This window comes from Drosophila hydei, unplaced genomic scaffold (assembly GCF_003285905.1).
Source record: "Drosophila hydei strain 15085-1641.00,03,60 unplaced genomic scaffold, DhydRS2 tig00000413-arrow-arrow-pilon, whole genome shotgun sequence".
In the NCBI taxonomy this organism is placed as follows: Eukaryota; Metazoa; Arthropoda; class Insecta; order Diptera; family Drosophilidae; genus Drosophila; species Drosophila hydei.
The window spans coordinates 1,532-21,061 of NW_022045725.1; the positions used below are offsets into that span (position 1 = coordinate 1,532).

At 41.6% G+C, this 19,530-nt stretch overlaps 4 protein-coding genes across 7 annotated transcripts; 3 read left to right on the forward strand and 1 right to left on the reverse strand.

Moving 5' to 3' along the window:
* The first annotated feature begins 923 nt into the window (after window positions 1–923).
* LOC111596790 (serine/threonine-protein kinase Tao) lies at window positions 924–8,477 on the forward strand. Of its 4 annotated transcripts, none has more exons than XM_023311144.2 (13): window positions 924–1,285; window positions 2,916–3,339; window positions 3,421–3,925; window positions 4,012–4,368; window positions 4,434–5,042; window positions 6,497–6,670; window positions 6,740–7,102; window positions 7,174–7,296; window positions 7,367–7,483; window positions 7,550–7,723; window positions 7,794–8,015; window positions 8,099–8,217; window positions 8,284–8,477. In XM_023311144.2, the coding sequence occupies exons 2-13, from the start codon at window positions 3,110–3,112 to the stop codon at window positions 8,405–8,407; spliced, it is 3,117 nt and encodes a 1,038-aa protein (XP_023166912.1). In that variant the 5' UTR covers window positions 924–1,285; window positions 2,916–3,109; the 3' UTR covers window positions 8,408–8,477. The 4 variants fall into 4 exon arrangements, with proteins under 4 accessions (XP_023166912.1, XP_023166913.1, XP_030080078.1 ...); XM_023311145.2 differs by having other exon boundaries at window positions 924–1,270; XM_030224218.1 differs by lacking the exon at window positions 924–1,285 and having other exon boundaries at window positions 2,762–3,339.
* Window positions 8,478–11,261: 2,784 nt separating this feature from the next.
* On the reverse strand, window positions 11,262–13,614 carry LOC111596792 (vacuolar protein sorting-associated protein 33A). The gene is made up of 2 exons (XM_023311150.2): window positions 11,987–13,614; window positions 11,262–11,854 (listed from the first exon to the last, which is right to left on the reverse strand). Exons 1-2 carry the CDS (start codon window positions 13,424–13,426, stop codon window positions 11,441–11,443), a joined length of 1,854 nt encoding a protein of 617 aa, XP_023166918.2. The 5' UTR covers window positions 13,427–13,614; the 3' UTR covers window positions 11,262–11,440.
* Window positions 13,615–13,920: 306 nt separating this feature from the next.
* LOC111596800 (DNA-binding protein K10) lies at window positions 13,921–16,145 on the forward strand. Its single transcript, XM_023311160.2, has 2 exons — window positions 13,921–15,254; window positions 15,596–16,145. Exons 1-2 carry the CDS (start codon window positions 14,082–14,084, stop codon window positions 15,797–15,799), a joined length of 1,377 nt encoding a protein of 458 aa, XP_023166928.1. The 5' UTR covers window positions 13,921–14,081; the 3' UTR covers window positions 15,800–16,145.
* A 1,988-nt stretch (window positions 16,146–18,133) lies between these two features.
* LOC111596747 (odorant receptor 2a) lies at window positions 18,134–19,447 on the forward strand. Its single transcript, XM_030224219.1, has 2 exons — window positions 18,134–19,275; window positions 19,337–19,447. The coding sequence occupies exons 1-2, from the start codon at window positions 18,169–18,171 to the stop codon at window positions 19,385–19,387; spliced, it is 1,158 nt and encodes a 385-aa protein (XP_030080079.1). The 5' UTR covers window positions 18,134–18,168; the 3' UTR covers window positions 19,388–19,447.
* The last annotated feature ends 83 nt before the right edge of the window (window positions 19,448–19,530 follow it).

Genomic DNA, 19,530 nt, shown 5'->3' on the forward strand with positions numbered 1-19,530 from the left:
CAACTTGGGCTGATTTAATGCGAACTTTTGACAATTGTACGATTCATAAGCTTTCTATACACTCACGCACATACACAGATTACATATACATATATGTATATAAATATAAATATGTATATATTGCCCGTATTTACTTTTAAAATGTTTGCCTTATTCGCTGTGGCTGTGGCTGTCGCTCTCGCAGCGGCTTTTGACTTGCTTGCCCGACTGTTCTTTAAATACTAAAAAAATGATTGGGGGCCACAATCTACCTTGCGCCGACGGCAACCACAGCGACGGCAACGGCGACGCCGACGCTTCTGTTGTTCGCTACGTGTCTATCTTCTGCTCTCCATATCGCCATCATTTCTGTGGCGCTCACTTTTAACACTCTCTTCACCTGAGCGTGAATGTGTGTGTGTTTGCACACGTGTGTGTGTAAGAGTGAGGCATATTCTTCCCTACGTTATTAACTTTGTTGTTGCTATTTTTATTGATGTGCTTTTGATGCGTTTTTCATAAATATACATATATTTTTTTATTTACAATAAAGCTCAGAAATAGCTACTGCGCAAAGCCAAGCGATCCGATAGATCCAAATGTCAAGCTTCTCTTTTAAAGTTAAAGCTATTTTGATAATGAATCATATTAATAAGCTTAAGAACGTATATACATTGCAAAATATTTTTTGGTGAACTTAAAGCTCAAAAAGCTTTCGACCCATTTCTTTGATCGTTTCAATTGCGATAAAAGCGCAAAAATTTAAACACTTCGTTAAAGCAACGGCTTATAACAGCTGTGGTTAACATATGTTATTGCTATGACATGCCTGCTAATATACCAATTTGGTATTTTTGGTTGTGCTAGTATTTAATGGTCTTGCGGGCTGCCAACTGGTTGCAAAAAAATCTGCAACACGAAATTGCCCAACACTTACCAAATACATATATACATATATACATATATACGTAACTCATACAAATTAATTGACGAAAGAAAATTGGGAAAACTAAGTGTTAAGAGCCAAGCAAATGCAATTAAATATATTACATACATACTTAAAACGGAATGCATTGCCAGTGTAAATATGTAAAACGCAACGCGTGTGTAGTGCAAGGCGAAATATAGCAAAGCAAACAATACCAGCAGGCAGGCAACAGCAGCAACAGAAGCAGCAGCAGAAACAGCAGTAGAATCAGAGACCGAACTGACGTGAAAGAAAAACGACGCATGCAGAAGAAAAATGCCGCAGCCGTGTTGATAATTAGCGAAAAGTGTTTGAATTGCAAAAGTAAGCGGCACAAATGTAAGGAAAACACAATTTTCCATAGTTTTATCATATTTTTTTTACATGCAATTCGTGTTGGCTGGTGAACATGAATATGTGCTTTAGTCTGTGTGCCTTTTGTGCGGGTGTAAGTGTGAGTGCGCCGCGACCGCAAAGCGAGAAAGAGCACGCACCATAGTTGTCTATGTAACTGCTGTCGGTGTAAGCGTACGGGTGATAGTGTGTATGTGTGCAATGTGCAAGCAAAACAATTTATAGTTGAAAATTGTCCTAACGACAAAAGTGGGCCTTATTATATTTATATATTTATGCGAAAAAAACCCAAATCGTTTTTTTTTTAGGGTTGACCACAATTGCAAGCGATGTTGCTGTTGAGCGAGAACAACAAAAACATCGGCTGCCAGCAGCGACGTCGCTGTCGATGACGACGTCGCAGCGTCGTGCGATTTGCTTTTTGTATGTGTTTGTCCGCACCCAAAAAAAAAGGAAAAAAAATCAAATAAGATCGAAGCAAATAAACAAAAATTAAATCAAATTATTTAACATAATGTTAACAGGCTGGCACTAGTAAAAAAAACTCATCAAATTAAATTAAAAAGCAGCGACACAATGCTAAATTAAACGCTGCTGCTAAGCTCCCAAGGCGCACAGCATGAAGAGTGAAGAGACAAAAAGACAGGGCGAATGCAAAACAACCGACATCAGAGACACACACAAACGCACATGCATACGCTTATTTATATGCGTATGTGTGAGAACGAGACATGGCTGCCTGTGTGTGATTGTGTTTGCGTGTGTATGAAAAATAGGCGTGTTGCCGTTTCGCTTTTAAACAAAAAATATAAGAAAAAAATTCCAAACAAATCAAATACATAGTTTTTGCAATTATCATGATGGCAAAATCTGTTTAACGAAAAGTTCATTCAGTAAATCGTACGATTTTCGCTGCAACAACACTGAATAAAAAAAGCCAATTGCTGCAACCCTTTTTTTCGTCTGCATGCGGCAGCTGGGCAATAAATAAGTACCGCTATTACTTCCATGCCCATTAAGAATTACACAGAGCCACATCCATGCATATATACATATAGTACACATGCACGTGTGCCGTTCTCTCTCTCTCTCTCAATTTTCACCTAACGCCTACTCTAGAACTTAAATTTTGAAAGCCACGCATCAATAAGAATGTCAGATTTAATTGAGAGCATAATATCGTGCGACGACTCTTTGGCATTCAAATGTGCGTATCTGAATGATGATGCACCGTTATTTGCCGCTCGGAGAGACTGAATCGCGGCTTTGGTGAAAATAGTGCCAAAAGAACGCAACAAAGAAGAACAATAAAAAAAACGCACATATTTTTGATAAGCGGCTTCTGTCGTGTGGAATACCAAATGAGATATGAGTGTGCATGTATTAGTGCGCGCGTGCGTTTGTGTGTGTGTGTGTGTGTAATCGAGTAGTGTGAATCACTTGATCGATTTGAATGCGACAACAAAAACATGAAATTCTCCTTTTATCACACACATACACATACACACACATGCACACGGCCACGCACATACTTATACTCACGGGCTTACAGAAGCAGTTTTCTGCAAACAGACATACACGCATTTGTAACTTTCAATTACACTTTCGTTTGCAGAGAGTAGCAAAAGGAGATTCTTGTCTGCCCATTGACTAACCAGCGATATTTACGAGCAACAACAACAAACCCAAAGGAAAAACAAACAAGCTGACAACTCTGACTGGGAAGAGCAAAGAGACGAGTGAGGAGCGAAAGCGAGCGAGGGAGACAGGGAGCGAGTGCTGGTAGGGGGCATAACATGAATAACAGAGATGCCATCGGCACGTCCTGGTAGTCTCAAGGATCCGGAAATAGCCGATCTATTCTACAAACATGATCCGGAAAAGATCTTTGAGGATCTGCGAGAAATTGGCCATGGCTCCTTCGGTGCCGTCTATTATGCCCGCTGCAATCTCAACAAAGAGATTGTGGCCATCAAAAAGATGTCGTATACGGGAAAGCAGAGTCAAGAGAAATGGCAGGACATACTCAAGGAGATACGGTATAAGTCTATTAATTTACATATACGCGTATAAAATATATATATATATATATTATTTTGTGTTACGTGACTTTTTAACAGCTTCTTACGTCAATTGAACAATCCAAATACAATTGAGTATAAGGGCTGCTACCTGCGCGAATCTACAGCCTGGCTGGTTATGGAATATTGCGTCGGCTCCGCCTCAGACATCATTGAGGTGCACAAGAAGCCGTTGCATGAGGACGAAATAGCTGCCATCTGTTTTGGAGTACTAAGTGGTCTGAGCTATTTGCATTCGCTGGGACGTATCCATCGGGACATCAAAGCGGGCAACATTCTACTCACGGACATGGGCGTGGTGAAGCTGGCGGATTTTGGAAGTGCTGCTATTAAGTGTCCGGCGAATAGCTTTGTTGGCACGCCCTATTGGATGGCACCGGAGGTGATACTGGCCATGGATGAGGGACAGTACGATGGCAAGGTAGATGTCTGGTCTCTGGGCATTACCTGCATTGAGCTAGCCGAGCGCAAGCCCCCATACTTCAATATGAATGCCATGTCCGCATTGTATCACATTGCACAGAACGAGTCGCCAACGTTGCCGGTAAATATCGATTGGCATTAACTTGGATGTGTTGTGTACATCAAGCGATATTATTATTTATTAATTGTATATTCTTTGTTTTGCAGAAGAACGATTGGTCGGATACGTTTTGCAATTTCGTGGACCTCTGTCTAAAGAAGATGCCCGCGGAGCGACCCTCATCAGCCAAATTATTGTTGCATTCGTACGTGACCCGTCCGCGATCGGAGACAGTTCTGCTGGAGCTGATTGCGCGCACCAAGTCGGCGGTGCGTGAGTTGGACAACCTTAACTATCGCAAAATGAAGAAGATACTCATGGTGGACACGTGCGAAACGGAGAGCGCTGTCGGCGATACGGACGATCAGCAGGACGATCATGCTGGCGGTGATAGTAGCAAGAGCAATAGTATTACTTCCGAACACTCCATACACTCGGTGGGTGTATCGGCGGCCAGTAGTCAGGTGACATAGCAATCGATTAATCCTTTCTGTTGATAAATCTAACGAAATTTATATCTATTTTGAAGAGCTCCTCGTCGAATTCCATACCGGCTGCAGCGCAGAATCACCATCATATCGGAGCTCATCATCAGCAGCAAGTTGCAGCTGTTGCAGCTGCCATGCACCATCAGCTGGAACTGCAGAAGCAGCATCTGAGCAACTGGTCTAGTGCCCAGCAGCAGCAGCAGCAACAACAACAACAACAGCAGCAGCAGCAGGCGGGCGGCGCTAGCTGTGGAGCTGTTACACGCAATTCGTCGCGTCATCGCAATTTGCCACAGCTGCCAAACATAATGCACACCATGAACAACAATGTGACGCCCACGAATTCGGCGTCGGTTGTGCCGGCGCCAGCGCCGCCACTCTCGGTGATGCCGCATCTGGCATTAGGACACACCAACAGCAGTGTTGGCGGCAGCAGCACTGGTGGCTCACCAGCAGGCGGTGATCATCGCTTGACTGGAAAACAGCCACGCTATCTATCAACACCAGCTGCCCAGGCAGCTGTCTATGCGGCCACATCGGCTTCCTCGCAGCAGGCCATCTCTAATGCTGTCAACGATCATGGACCCAATAATTTTGCCACCATACGAACGACGAGCATTGTGACCAAACAGCAGAAGGAACATATGCAGGTGTGTGCGATTAGTTGTTAATTATCAAAAAACATACATGCATATACATATGTGCAACAACAAAAGCTCATTATGATGAGTGTGTGTGTGCGTGCGTGTGTGTGCGTGTGTTGAATTTACGTCAGTCGTAGTCCAGTTAGTAGGGCTGCTTGTCATTGCCATTTATCGATATCGTGAACATAATCGATCGCATATGCAGCCTATCTATCGTTGGCTCTCACACCTTTCATTGCTGTCATCGAGTGTATGTCTCCTGTCTCAGCAGTTCCTCCTACCCGACTCATAGTCCTAGTCACAACAGCTGTCATTTACCGTTGCTTTTGCTCGCTCGCCCTCTCTCTTTTGATCTCCAAATCGTTATGCTCTCCACTACTACATGCAAACTTTGTTGTTGTTTATTGTTCTCTTTCTGCTCTCCTCCTGCATAACAAATAGGCGCGCTATAACTTCTGTTGCTCCTGCTTCTGCTGCGGCAGCCAGGCGGATGCTGATGACTTCGCTGGCCACGATGACAGCTTCTTCCACAAGGCTAAAAATAGTAGCAGTCCAAAACAATGCCAAACTCTTAATCATTGCCCCTGTGTGATCTCTTAATCAAAAAAAAAAAAAAAACGAATAACAAAAAAAAAAAAACAAAAAAACTAAAATTAACTAGAGTGTACATTCACATACTTGTGTGCATATACATATGTGTTTATTTATGTATGTGCGCTTGTGTGTGTGCGTGGGTCAAGTCCATGACAATAAATAGAGCAATAAATGTTTAAGAAACTTAAAGCTACAAAGACTTATTTGCAATTTAGGCGCAGCAAACAAACAAACAAACACAAAGCAGACACACACAGGCAGACTCAGCACCTTAGCAGTAATCGCACACACATGCACGCACGCACGCACAAAGGCACACAAACACATACAGCCTTCGTTCTAATTTAGTTATATGCATTGCTCTTCTGATTTCCTTTTTTTCCTACTTTTCGCTACTCTCCACACACACAAATCGCTATTGCACTCTTTCTCTCTCTCTCAGCTTGACATTTGACAGCTTGAACAGTAGCCGCCGGCATTTTATCTTTGATTATATGACGCTGCAATTTGCAATTGTTTAAGTTACATTTTATATTGTTAGCATTCTTTTGTTTAATATTGTTTTCGTATTGCGTTCAGCATAAGCTGGTAACACACTTATCGCGCAATCTTTTTTTGCAATTAGCTATGATTTTCCCTTGCTTTAAGTTACCTTATTTTGAGGTTAAGAACGAGTGGGAGTTAACTAGTATTATCGTAAGTTGTTGTTGTTACTGTTATTGTTGTTGTTGCTGATGCTACTGCTGCTATATATGCATATACACACCCACATACATCTATATATATGTATACACACCGTTAATGAGCTTTTGTTTTATATGTACATTATTATTTGTGTTGCCTGGAAATCTTTTTGCGGCATGCAGGAGGAGATGCACGAACAAATGTCCGGATACAAGCGTATGCGACGAGAGCACCAGGCGACGCTACTGAAGCTCGAGGAGAAGTGCAAAGTGGAAATGGAGACGCACAAATCGGCGCTGGACAAAGAGTACGATAATTTATTGCATAACTTTACCAGGGAATTGGAACGCCTCGGGGTATGGAAATTGAAATGCAAATTAGGCCCCAGCACTGTAATAATTAAATTTTTTATCATATCGCTGCAGGCCAAGCATCAGCAGGACTTGGAGCGACGCTCGAAACAGACGACAACGGCCGAGAAGAAACTACATAAAGAGATTACGCTGAAGCAGGAGGGCGATCGCAAGTTGTTCGATTCAACTCGCAAGAAGGAATACAAAGCGAACAAGGAGCGCTGGAAACGTGAACTCTCGATGGATGAGTCAACGCCAAAGCGTCAGCGTGATTTAACCTTGCAATCGCAAAAGGATAATCTAAAGCAGCACGAGGCCCAAGAGGAGCAGCGCATGATCCAGGCCCAGAAGCAATATATTGACCTCGAGATGCGTAAATTCAAGCGAAGACGCATGATATTATTGCACGATCTAGAGGATCAGCTGTTGCGTGATGTAAGCATCTAATTGCCCCCTTGAAATTTGTATAATCATTAATTACATATATACAAATCTCCTCATCACAGGAGCTAAGCAAGAAGCAACAGCAGCTGGAACAGGCACATGGTATGCTTTTGAAACACCATGAAAAGACACAGGAGTTGGAATATCGCCAGCAGAAGAGCGTACATCAATTGCGCGAGGAGCAAGTGAGTCTCAACAAACATATATATAGATAGTTCTGACTATATGTCTATAATACGATTTACTTGCAAACAGATAAACAAGCAGCACGACACGGAGTTGCACAATCAAAAAGACTATATGGAACGCATTACGAAGGAGTTGCTGCGCAAGCATGCACTTGAGCTAAGACAACAGCCCAAAAGCCTTAAGGTACACATAAATTCATAAATGAAATAGAAAATGAATTTAATTTTATTATACATTACTTATATACAGCAAAAGGAGCTGCAGATACGCAAACAGTTTCGCGAGACATGCAAAACACAAACAAAACAATATAAACGCTACAAGGCGCAAGTGCTGCAGACGACACCCAAAGAGCAACAGAAGGAGGTTATCAAGCAGCTCAAAGAGGAGAAGCATCGCAAGCTCACGCTTCTGGGTGAACAGGTGATAAACTGACTAATTTAAATATGTAATCAAATATATAATAGCTCATCAATTCACTTTTGTTTTGCAGTATGAACAAAGCATTGCCGACATGTTCCAAAGTCAAAGTTATAAACTGGACGAGAGTCAAGTGATCGAGTGCCAACGTACCAATGAGCAATTGGAATACGAACTGGATATGCTCACAGCCTATCAGAACAAGAACAAGAAGCAGGCGCAAGAGCAGCGCGATCGCGAGCGTCGTGAACTCGAGAATCGCGTTAGCGTGCGGCGTGGCCTATTGGAGAATAAGGTAGACAACTTACCAGCCAGCTAGGCAGCTAACCAAATAACTAGAGTCCAGTTAATACCGATTTGTTTTTATATTCATTTAAGATGGATGCCGAATTGCAACAATTCAATTTGGAACGTGCCGAGCGCTTGCGCATGAAACATGAGAAGCATTCTAAAGAATTGGAAGCTTTTGATAATGAATCAATAGCACTGGGTTTCAGGTAAAGCTAACTAAAAGAAATTGAGGCATAACTCTATATATTAATTCCATATTAATGCTTTTACAGCACTATATCACTAACTGAGGTATCACGCGAGACCTATCCGGATGAGGAGGGTAGTTTGTCGGGTTCCATGATTAGTTTAGCGCATAGCAATAGTTCAACAAGTTTTCCGGCTGGTTCGCTATAGCATAGACAACAACAGCAACTACACCAACAACAACAACAACAAAAACAGCAACAGCAGCAGCAACAACAACCATATAGTAATATGAACTATTATAATTTTAATGGAAATTTTAAAACAAATAACACTGCAACAACAGTAACAGATAGAGCCGGACACAAGCAACTATAACAATTACAAATAACACAACAAAAACAAAAATAAGCATTCGATGTTTTTATAGCATCATTCTAAACTAAAATACGTCAACAATTTATGAACCTAAAGTAAAATTGGAAGAAAAAAGAAAAGCAAAAGCAAAAAAGATGCAAATGAAAGTTTTGCACGATGTTGCCACAAAATGAAGCTGCAATAATTTTTGTATTCAAACGTAATCAATTCAAGCAAACAAACAAGCAACAAATATATAATAATAAATTTAACACAATTTAAACAAAATCAAACAAGCAAATATATATATATATACATATATATATGTATATATATATATATATTTATAAAAGCAAATCAGCATAAATACATAATTAAAATGTAAGCCTTTATTGTCATACACAGAAAAGCATAAAACAATAACAGCAACAACAACAACAAAAGCAAGCAGACAACCCCAAAATTATCGACGTATATATATATATATATATATATATATATATTTATTTGTATAATGATATATATATTCGTATATATATATTTGTAACATGATACATATATATATTCGTATATATATATCTACACGTATGTGTGCAAAATGTTTAAGTTTTATTTTGAACTTTTGATATTATTATATAATAATTTAATTAAAATCTTTGTTATACAACGACTCGATCGTGCATTGCTAAAAGATGTGTAAAAAGAAAATTGTCAAAGTAACAGATATGTTCGTTATGTCAAGAAGATTCGCTAGAGCTGACTTCTTGCAGGCGAAGAGAGCAAAGAGACGAGGGAACGCCATCGATAATGCGCTCCACTGTGCAAAAGAGAATGCCAGAGAGAACGAAATCAAGCAAAGATCTAGATAAAAGATATCCTCTGCTCTTAGCCAGAAGCAGATCCATTTTGAGATCGATCGAGACAGTGCTTGATGCCATTTTTGCATGTTGTTGAAATCCAAAATTAAATTTTTTTTTGTAATCTTTCAACTTTTTATGTTACGTTTTTCCATCGGACTTGCTAATAAAAACAAAAACAAAATATGTAACTTGATAAACAAATAAGTATAAAACATAACAAACATTAAAAATAAACAACAACAACTAAAATAAGCCTATTATAGACTTAATTAATGCAAATTTGCAAAATGCTTAGTCAAAAAGAAAGAAAAAAAACAAAAAACAATAAAAATTGTATAGAAAATTAAATGCATATAAATGTTTAATTAATTTACAATTTATGTTTATGTGAGAGTTATTTTTTTTGTTGTCTTATACATTTAATAATAAATATACACACACCAACACACATACACACACACAATTTTGATCACCTATCACAAACCCCGATCTTAAGATATAAAATCAACAAATTTGTAGCAATAACATTTTTAGTAAACGAAATGATAAATGATAAAAAAACAAACAAAGATTCTTTCCGTTATCAAATTAAATAATCATTTTATAGATGAGCGAAGCGAAGATTGAATTGGGAAACACATTCATGATCGTATACATATGCATACATATATATATATATCTATATCTATACATATATGTATGCATAAAAAAACATGCATAGAAATCAATTTAAACCCAGATCTAGAAAGAGAAAAACCGATATAGTAGAAAGAGAGAGGAGTAAAAGGAAGATGCATATGTAATATTTTTTATGTTTATAAATTTGTTTTTTTTTTTAAATTATTATTAATAAATTGTATTTTTGAAGTGGTAAAACGAATAACAATTACAAAAATTATAAAATGAAAATACAAGAAAAAACAGTAATCATATATATATATTTATATATATGCATTTTAAGTACTATAGTTAATATCTATATAGCGTAGGGCACTGAAGAATATTATAAACAATTTGCATAAGCTGAAAATAAAAGAAAAGAGAAAACAAAAGAATCGTAATACAAAAATATCTACATAGATCTATCCTAGCTATTCACTAACTTTATCTTTGCCTCTTCATTTCTTGATCCATAAAACTAATTGGTCTTATACAGCTAGAAAGAGAGAGAGCGACCCATTGCATATTGGAATTTTAAAACGTTTGTTTATTGAACTCAATAAAGTTGTAATTGTATATATAGACATCTAGAATACCCACTAACTTAGGCAGGTTCAACAATAATCCATCAAAAACTATAGACATTTATATATATATATATATGCACATATATATGATATTCGAATAGCCGCGGAATGTTATACGATTGAGTGCGAACATACATTTAGATTTATATATATATATCAACTTTTATATCTGTAACATCAGGAGTTCTAGCCTGGAATATAGATCAATATAGCTTTCTCTTTCTGCATTTGTTTTTTATGTACATTTATATAGGTGTAGATGATATACATATATGTCTGTATATATATAAATATATATATATCTAGTTGGCATATATAAAGGATTTGGAAAGCTTTGCACCTACGAATTGTACACATATAAAATATATATGAGTATATATTAAGGGATAGAGATTGTACCATATGTATGCGAAAAATCATAATTTACTTAGGTATATATATATAAGTATATATATATATATATATATATATATATATATATATATATATATATATATATATATATATATATATATATATATATATATATATATATATATATATATATATATATATATATATATATATATATATTGTTATATATAAATATATAGTATTTGTGTGTAAGGGATCGTTAAACGTTTCTAATCTTTTTGCTTGGGCTGCGGCTGCTCCGATCTAAACGCCAAACGTTGCTCCATTGTTTGGCCCGGCTTCATGGGGTTGGAGGTGTTGCGTCCACGCGTCAGCCCGCAGCCAATGGATAGGAGGTGCGCCTCCAAGCGACTCAATCGCTTCTTTCACGAGCTCATCAGGCTGTCGAGGAATGAATGCTTGTTGATCACCTTCGTGGTGGCGATCACGAACTCCACGTTGTTGTCCTCCTGGGCAGCCAGGAAGCGCAGTGCGGCTATTTCCGCAAAGGTGCAGCCGCCCACAAAGACGACGAGCACCACGCGCCGAGCATGCAATAGCGAGGTCTCGCTGGGCGTGGCGCCGCCTGCATGACGGCCGCCGATGCCAATCAATTGCACCTGAAAGTCCTCAAAGGTGGGCCCAGGCAAGTTGTTGATCTGACTCTTGAGCGTCTGCCAACCGAGCGGCTTGAGCGAATGCTCAACCAGACGAGCTGTCAACGGAGCATAGAAACTATGAACATAGCTAATGTCCTTCGGATTTACCTCAACGCTATCATCGACGGTCAGATGTAGGGTCTGTGGCGACAAGTTAAGAAAGGTTAACCAAAATCTGCATAGAAGTATTCGCTAATCGTTAACTTGATAATCGCTATATGCTTCTTATTCCTTGACCTCTTACCTGCCGTGCCTTACCCACTCGTTACTCACCTTGCGCAAGACGGCATAAGCCCTCGACTCAGTTTGTGCACGCAGTAGACCAGCTTTCTCCAGATGGCTAATGGTAAGCAACACCTCTAGACCGTAGACCTGGGCCAGCTCGCGTTTGTAGTAGTTGAGAACGCGCTCCTTGAAGCCGGATGCGGCGGCACACTGCAAGCAGATGAGACGCAGCACGTTGCGCAGATCGCTACGGCGTGCTATCTGGTCCTCGATATAAGCACTGGGCCTGTCGATGTCCGCACAGATCATGAACTCCTGCTCGGCGGCCAGATCATCGTTGAACGAATAGAGATTGATGCGTTCGTCAATGAGTCCGGCGATGGCCGTATGCTCAGATGTTGCCTTCTTTTGTTCCATTAGCTGGGGCAGACGGTCGACAAAATTCTTGATCTCCTGCACCGTTTGCTCCTGCCGATTGACATTCATCTGTGCCTGAATGTCCTTGACCTTGCGAGCTAGCAGCATGCGTACCTCATTGAAGTTCTTGTTGCGCAGCTCCCCGTACAGCGGTTCTCCGGAATGAAGGAAAATCGTCTTTCGATCCGAATCGCTTATCAAACGTTCCGGGTCCTCAGCTCCAGCTGTGGAGCCGCTGCTGCCACTGGCTGCTACCGGATTAGTATAATATGCTGGAAAGTGCTCGCCCGGTAGCGTAAGTTGGTTTTGTCGTATGCCATAGAACTCATCGATGAGACCCTCGTAGGTCAGCTGAGTGGCCAGCGGGGTCAGTAGATCGATGCCCCGATCCAGCAGGATGAGCTGATCAATGGCCCCCTTGTCGCCGTTGTACAAAGACTTCTCGTCAATGGCCAGCTGCTTGGCATGATCCCAGACGAATTGTGCCATCACGCCCTTGCCATAGATCTTGGGTATGCGTCCGTATAGCCGCTGCAGCTGGACCAGCCCAACCGCCGCTTGGTAGAGAGCGGTGGTGTCGCCTTCGATGCTAACATCGCGATAGGCATTGGGCATCTCCATACTGACAACATCCGAATCCAGCGGCAAAAAGTTCCAGGTCAGCTCTCCGAAATGCATGAACGTATTGACCACATCCAAGTTCTCCAGATGCTTGATGCACAGGCACGAGCGTCGTGGCACAAAGAAGATGTGGAACTGTCGGCCCGCCTGATTGTTGTTCCTTACGTGCGCTGCCAACTGATCCATGAGTTTCACCTGCGGTCGCACAATATAGACGATGTTCTGCACCTCCTTGGGACTGCGCAAATCCGGCTTCAAAGCGATCAGCTTAATACCACGATCAGTGAATATCTTCGGTTTGGTCACTAAACCCAAGGGTCCAATCATTGCTTCGTCCAACACAATGACCTTGATACCTTCGATGGAATCCAGGTGCTGCTCCAGCTCCCGCGCAGATGTCTCCTGCAGCAGCTGCAAATTGACGCGTTGACTCCTTAGATAAGGAAACATGGTTGATGGCAATTAAAACTGCTCTATTGATGACAACTTTTTGTAGCTTTTTCTCGCAATTAGCGAGGCGCTATTTTCGTTTTTGTATCTCTGCAACCTCTGCACTCAGCAAGTGTTCACTTTTCTAATATTTTTATACTTGCAACGCCCTCATACCGCACGGCAATTGAGCAAATTAGCAAATCAGCTGTTTTGGGCTTGCGCAGAAAACAGTGTGTACATATCAAGAAAAAAAAGCTATAAGCGTAAGTTTCAGTTTATATTAATAAAGGAATGCAGTAATAAATTAACTATAAAGCTCGTTATACGTATTTTATTACTTAAAGCAAGTTTTTAAATTTATTACATAATTTTTCTTACTTGTACTTTAGTATTTGGCAGCACTTAGCACAAGCATATTTTGCTTAATTTCAAATGCACTATTCAAATTCGATATCAACGCGACTATCGATTATGTGCTTGCTACTTTTGCCATTCACAAGCTGTCAATTTGTTGCTCATCTCTATGAAATATACAACTACAATTGAACTAGCAATATTTAAGAGTGTAATAGAATTTCATTTCGTTTTATCCTACTCTGACATTCTGTCAGAGCAAACAGCGCGAAACGCTAAATTTGCAAAGGCTATAAACTAGATATTAATTACTTTACAAATGGTATCAAAGGGTAATAATTACCAACAGAACCGGGCCATGCAGCAGCAACAGCGCTCAAATGTTCGTGCCGCAATTGCACCGTACCGCAAACCTTACCGGGCCCAGGCTCAGGCCCAGGCACAGAATCATTTAATGTACACATCCTGCCAGATGCCCAGCGATCCGCTCTACATAGACTTTAATAGTCCCACGCCTGCACCACCGCCCAAATTAGCGGCGGCCGCACAAACAGTGCAAGCCGGTAATTCGGCCGAAGGCGCTGTGGATGGGGGCAAAAAAAAGCAGCTGAGAGGTAAACAGGCCAAGGGTCACAAACAGTCGCAGCAACAGCATCCGCATCCTCACAATTCGCACTTTGGAACACAGGGCGGCGGCGGTCCCGCAGCTATAGGCGACAATGGCTGGCAACCGCATCCACATCAACATTCACATCCGCATCCCAAGCAGCGTTTCCATGCGCCCAATGCTAATCGCTTCAACGGACCACAGCGCAACGGCTATAACAGAGTACAAATGATGGGTGGAGGCCCGGCAAATCGGGGTGGCGGTCGCCATATGATGGGCGGTCCTGTTGGTGGCCCGATGGGTCCACGCGGTGGCCCCGGTGGTCCAATGCCACCATTTCCTCCAATGCCATTTCAAGCGCCCATGCCACCGATGCGGTGTCCCATGCCGCCAATGGGCGGTCCACCGCCACCGCCACCACCGCCATTTATGCGCCGTAACGGGCGCGGCGGCCCGCCACTGCCATTACCATTGCCGCCGCCGCCGCCGCCGTTGATGGGTCCGCATATGTTTATGGGGCCACGCATGCCACCGCGCGGCATGCCACCGCTGCCCGTCCAGGTGCCCTACATGAATGGCGGCATCATGAACGGCGGCAAAATCAAGAAGCCCAATCCAAAGCTGATCAAGCAGGCGCTCAAGGGCAAGAGCACAATCAAAACGCTTAAAAATCTAGTGAATCAATATCCCATCGACAAGCCGTGGGTGAACGACGAGATACGCGCCATACACGACGAGAAGCTGGACACTGAGAATCGCCTCAAGGGCAACAAAGATGACAAACTCTTCGCCCAATTCAAGGTGCAGCGCGACAAATTCGTGTCGCTCTACGAAAAGGCGCGCGAAACGTATTTGAAGCAGGAGGCCGCCTCCGTAATGGCCAAGGTATGTTCGCCTCTCTCTCTCTCTCTCTCTCTCACTGCATATATCGTTATCCATATGTGCTTCCGCTTTCATTCCAATATCCTCTCCATCCTAATCAAACCGACACAGTGCCCTCGAAACAGATCTATCAATATATATATATATATATATATATATATTTATATATATATTTATATATATATTTATAATTATATTATATATATATATATCAGCAACAAGCACTACAAATTCTCTGTCTCATTCACACTTCCTCGCCCTCCCTGTCTCTTTCATGCAGCTTAGCATGTTTTTTGTTATATATTCATATATAGATCGCTGTCATACATTGTACTCTTTTGCAGGACGCCAAAGATAAAGATAAAGACAAAAACGCAAACTCAAATTCGATCGGATTAGCGCAAGATGCAAAAGTGTCAACAACAACAACCAGTCCAAGTCCAAACAAAAGCCAAAATCAAAATCAAAATCAGAATCAGAATCAGAATCAGAGTCAGAATCGAAAGCAAAATCAAAACGAAGCAAATGAGTCAGAGTCTAACAATTAATTATATATAACATATATATATTTATATATTTACATAAGATATATGCTATATAATTAAGCAATCTTTTTCAATTAATTAATTTATTATTATAAATAATTAATTGTGCGTTTGCCTGGCACAAATGCAACATAGCAAAAGCAAAAAACACAAAAAGCTAAGCCGTGAAAATACAAGCAACAATCAATGACAACAACAGCAGCCACAACAACAGCAATATTTACTACTGTAATTGATAATAATTATAATTGAATAGCAACAAATTAGCTGAGAACAAATTACATTCAAAGAACTGAGCTTAAATTCAAGAAATAAGTAAACAAAAACAAAGCAAGATAAATTAATTATTTAAAAAACCAATAATATAATTAATTTAAATAAACAAAAGGAGAGAATTGCATAAAAATTTATTTTTATGGCTTTAAACAATTGTTAATTGTAACGTAACGTAATGTCACGTCACGTCACGTCACGTCACGTCATGTCACGTCACGTAATGCATTGTAATTGTTAATTGTTAAGTTGATAAGCAATATATATATACACACAATATATATATATATTTATCTTGTAAAACTATCTATTTGTAAAATTAGTTAAATTATTCCAAATTTCGCTTTTGCACAATTTGCTTTTGCCACAATTAATTGTTAATTTTTAAATTGCAAATTTGTAAATTAAAAAACGGAAATGAAAAACAAGCCTTAAAAGTAATACAAATCGTTCTACAAATATTTCTTCTGTTTGCTTAATTGTATTTCTAAATTAATTCTTAAAAATTACAAATTAAGTTTTGAGTTAAGCAATGAAACGATTTAGCCCCAAACCCCAAAACCCCAACCACAACAACAAAAACGAAGAACAATTTTTGTGTGCATCGAGTTGATTTGTTTTTGTGTTTTTTTCTACCCAAAGATCAATCGCATCCGCATCCGCATCCCATCCGCATCCGCATCCCATCCGCATCCCCATCCACATTCGCATCCCTCCAACATAGCTTTAAATTGCTCATAGATCGAATCATTTCTGCAATTTCCATGTACATATTTAACTATATCTATATATATATATATATATATCCCTATATATGTAAATCTATATAACTGTATATCTATCGAGATTATGTAAATGAGCAAAACCTATGTTAATAACGCCCACACACACACACACATATATATATATATACACACAGTCACATATGTATTCAGTTATACAAATATATATGCAGAGCGAAACACACACACGCACCTACACACACACACACACACCTACTACATTTAACTGTACTATATATATGCATCGCCTCTACTATATATGTATTTCCTGATCAATTTACTATAGTTCATGTGAGATGGCGTCTACTTTTGGGGACTTTGGCCTTAGCCAAAGTTTTCCCTAGACTAAGTTTAGCGTTAATCGATTCAGGCCAATCAATGGCTCAGCTTTGCCAAAGTTTGGATGTAGCCAGCGTCGTATAACAAAGTGTATAGCTCTAGGTAGGCTATAGTGTTCCAAAGACAAACCTTTATATACTCGTATAACTATATATAGCCTCAGACATATCACACTAATCGGCCGTGAGCCGAACCTTTTACAGAATTTGAATTTATTTAATCACATTTGCCATTAGATCTTCTTGCTCGGGATTGGCTACTGAGGGACAGCTCCAGCAGCTTTGGTTCACTGAAGAGCTCGTTTAGAAGAGAATCGCTTGGATATAGCCATGCCCAAGGCCGTGTGCGAAACAGTTGGAAAAGTCTTTAGGTTGGGTTCGATTTGGAGCAAAGGATTTTATTCTTAAGCAGGCATTAAGCAATGTTGTCAATTTCTGCACCTGTGCCCACAGCCACACACACACACACACACACTCGTAGACACCTGTCCTTGCACCTGCATTTGTATCATATGAGAATTGCCTGTAATTGCCTTGGATTCCAGGCTAACATTGTGTATTCAAATTGAAGAGCGTTTAAGTAGCGTAAACACAGATAGATTGATAGATTGATTGATTGATTGACTGACTGATTGATTGATTGAATGATTGATTGCCATCCATACACACTCAGCCCCCACATTTGATGAACTTTTGGATAATAAAACGATAAACAAATTATAAATGGCGAAATTTTGATTGGCCGGGTGGGTCTCTCGCTCTCCCCAGCTGCTCTAGGGAGGACTTAAGGATATAATGACACCATAATTGGTACAAAACAGTGAGAAGTTCGACACCTTGCCAGGGCCGCCAGCCGAGTGGCAGCTATAAAAGCGCCTGCACCTGGCGTCGCATGGCCAAACAGAGAGCCAGCGACGACGAGATGGAAGGAACGAAGTGTGGGCAACTGGACGTGGACGTGGACGTGGACAAAGTGCGAATGCTAAGCACGCACGAGGCACTTAGCCATCATTGGCGCGTCTGGGAGCTGACTGGCTTGATCCAGCCGGCGGGCATGTCGCGCCTCAGGTATCTGATCCAGGCCATTTCGCTGAATGTCCTGGTCACGTTGCTCTTTCCGCTGACGCTGCTGGCCCGGCTCATCCTGACGCGCAATTTGCAGGAGCTGTGCGAGAATCTGACCATTACGATCACCGATATTGCGGCCAACTTTAAGTTCGTCAATGTGTTCCTGGTGCGCCGGCAGCTCGACCAGATACGCGAGCTGCTCCAGGTGCTGGACAGGCGAGCGCTCAGCGTACAGCATCCCGAGGAGCTGCAGGCCCTGAAGCAGGCTGTGAGCATGGCCAGGAACAGCTTTCGCATCTTTGCCGGCATCTTTATCTTTGGCATCTCGCTCAGCTGCATCCGGGTGGCCATAGCGAAAGAGCGCCGGCTGCTCTATCCCGCCTGGTTCGCCGTCGATTGGCACAGCTCGGATGTGGCGTACGTGGCCATCTGCTGCTACCAGCTGTTCGGCCTGATCGTTCAGGCCATCCAGGACTGTGCCAACGACTCCTATCCGCCGGCCTACCTCTGCGTGCTGACGGGTCATATGCGCGCCCTGGAGCTGCGCGTGCGTCGCCTCGGGCATCCGAGGCGGCCCGACTGCCCGCCTTGGTACCGCTCCACGCAGCTGCAGCTGTGCGACTGCATCGAGGACTTCATAAACATCAGCATGCTGCACGCGGCCATCCAGCAGATCCTATCGGTCGCCTGCCTCGCCCAGTTCCTATGCACGGCCACCGTCCAGTGCACCGTGGCCATGCACTTTCTGTACGTGTCCGACTCGCACGATCTCTCCGCCATGATGCTGTCGACGGTCTTCTTCATCGCTGTCACCCTGGAGGTGTTCATCATCTGTTACTTCGGCGATCGCATGCGCAGTCAGAGCGAGCAGCTGTGCGATGCGTTCTACGCCTGCAACTGGCTGGATCAGACGCCCCAGTTCCGGCGCATGCTGCTCTTCACGCTGATGCGCAGCCAGAAGCCGTTTTGCATCTATGCCGGCGGCCACATAGCCGTCACCCTGGAGACCTTCGAGCAGGTGCGTCATACGTTTGCAGCTTCAGTGAAGCCATGTGCTCATATAGACTCCACTCTCATAGGTCATCAAGTCAACCTACTCCGCCTTTACGCTGCTGCTGCGAGCCAAGTGAACTAGGAGCAGCGACAGCACTCTAGCCATGGCAAGCTCATGGCAGACCTCAGCTCTTGCCTTTGCCTTTGCCTTTGCCTTTGCAGGATTATAGAAGATATATAGCTGTAGCTATGTCTATAGAAATATCTCATCCAGAAAGCA

What these genes read in the sequence shown, in the direction of transcription:
- LOC111596790 (XM_023311144.2), top strand. Translation starts at nt 3,110, where the DNA reads ATGCCATCGGCACGTCCTGGTAGTCTCAAGGATCCGGAAATAGCCGAT. An exon ending in AACAGCCCAAAAGCCTTAAG is followed by an intron (nt 7,484 to 7,549) that starts GTACACATAAAT and finishes ACTTATATACAG; the next exon opens with CAAAAGGAGCTGCAGATACG. An exon ending in TCACGCTTCTGGGTGAACAG is followed by an intron (nt 7,724 to 7,793) that starts GTGATAAACTGA and finishes TTTGTTTTGCAG; the next exon opens with TATGAACAAAGCATTGCCGA.
- LOC111596792 (XM_023311150.2), bottom strand. Translation starts at nt 13,426, where the DNA reads ATGTTTCCTTATCTAAGGAGTCAACGCGTCAATTTGCAGCTGCTGCAG. An exon ending in CTTATGCCGTCTTGCGCAAG is followed by an intron (nt 11,855 to 11,986) that starts GTGAGTAACGAG and finishes TTGTCGCCACAG; the next exon opens with ACCCTACATCTGACCGTCGA.
- LOC111596800 (XM_023311160.2), top strand. Translation starts at nt 14,082, where the DNA reads ATGGTATCAAAGGGTAATAATTACCAACAGAACCGGGCCATGCAGCAG. An exon ending in CCGCCTCCGTAATGGCCAAG is followed by an intron (nt 15,255 to 15,595) that starts GTATGTTCGCCT and finishes ACTCTTTTGCAG; the next exon opens with GACGCCAAAGATAAAGATAA.
- LOC111596747 (XM_030224219.1), top strand. Translation starts at nt 18,169, where the DNA reads ATGCTAAGCACGCACGAGGCACTTAGCCATCATTGGCGCGTCTGGGAG. An exon ending in CCCTGGAGACCTTCGAGCAG is followed by an intron (nt 19,276 to 19,336) that starts GTGCGTCATACG and finishes CCACTCTCATAG; the next exon opens with GTCATCAAGTCAACCTACTC.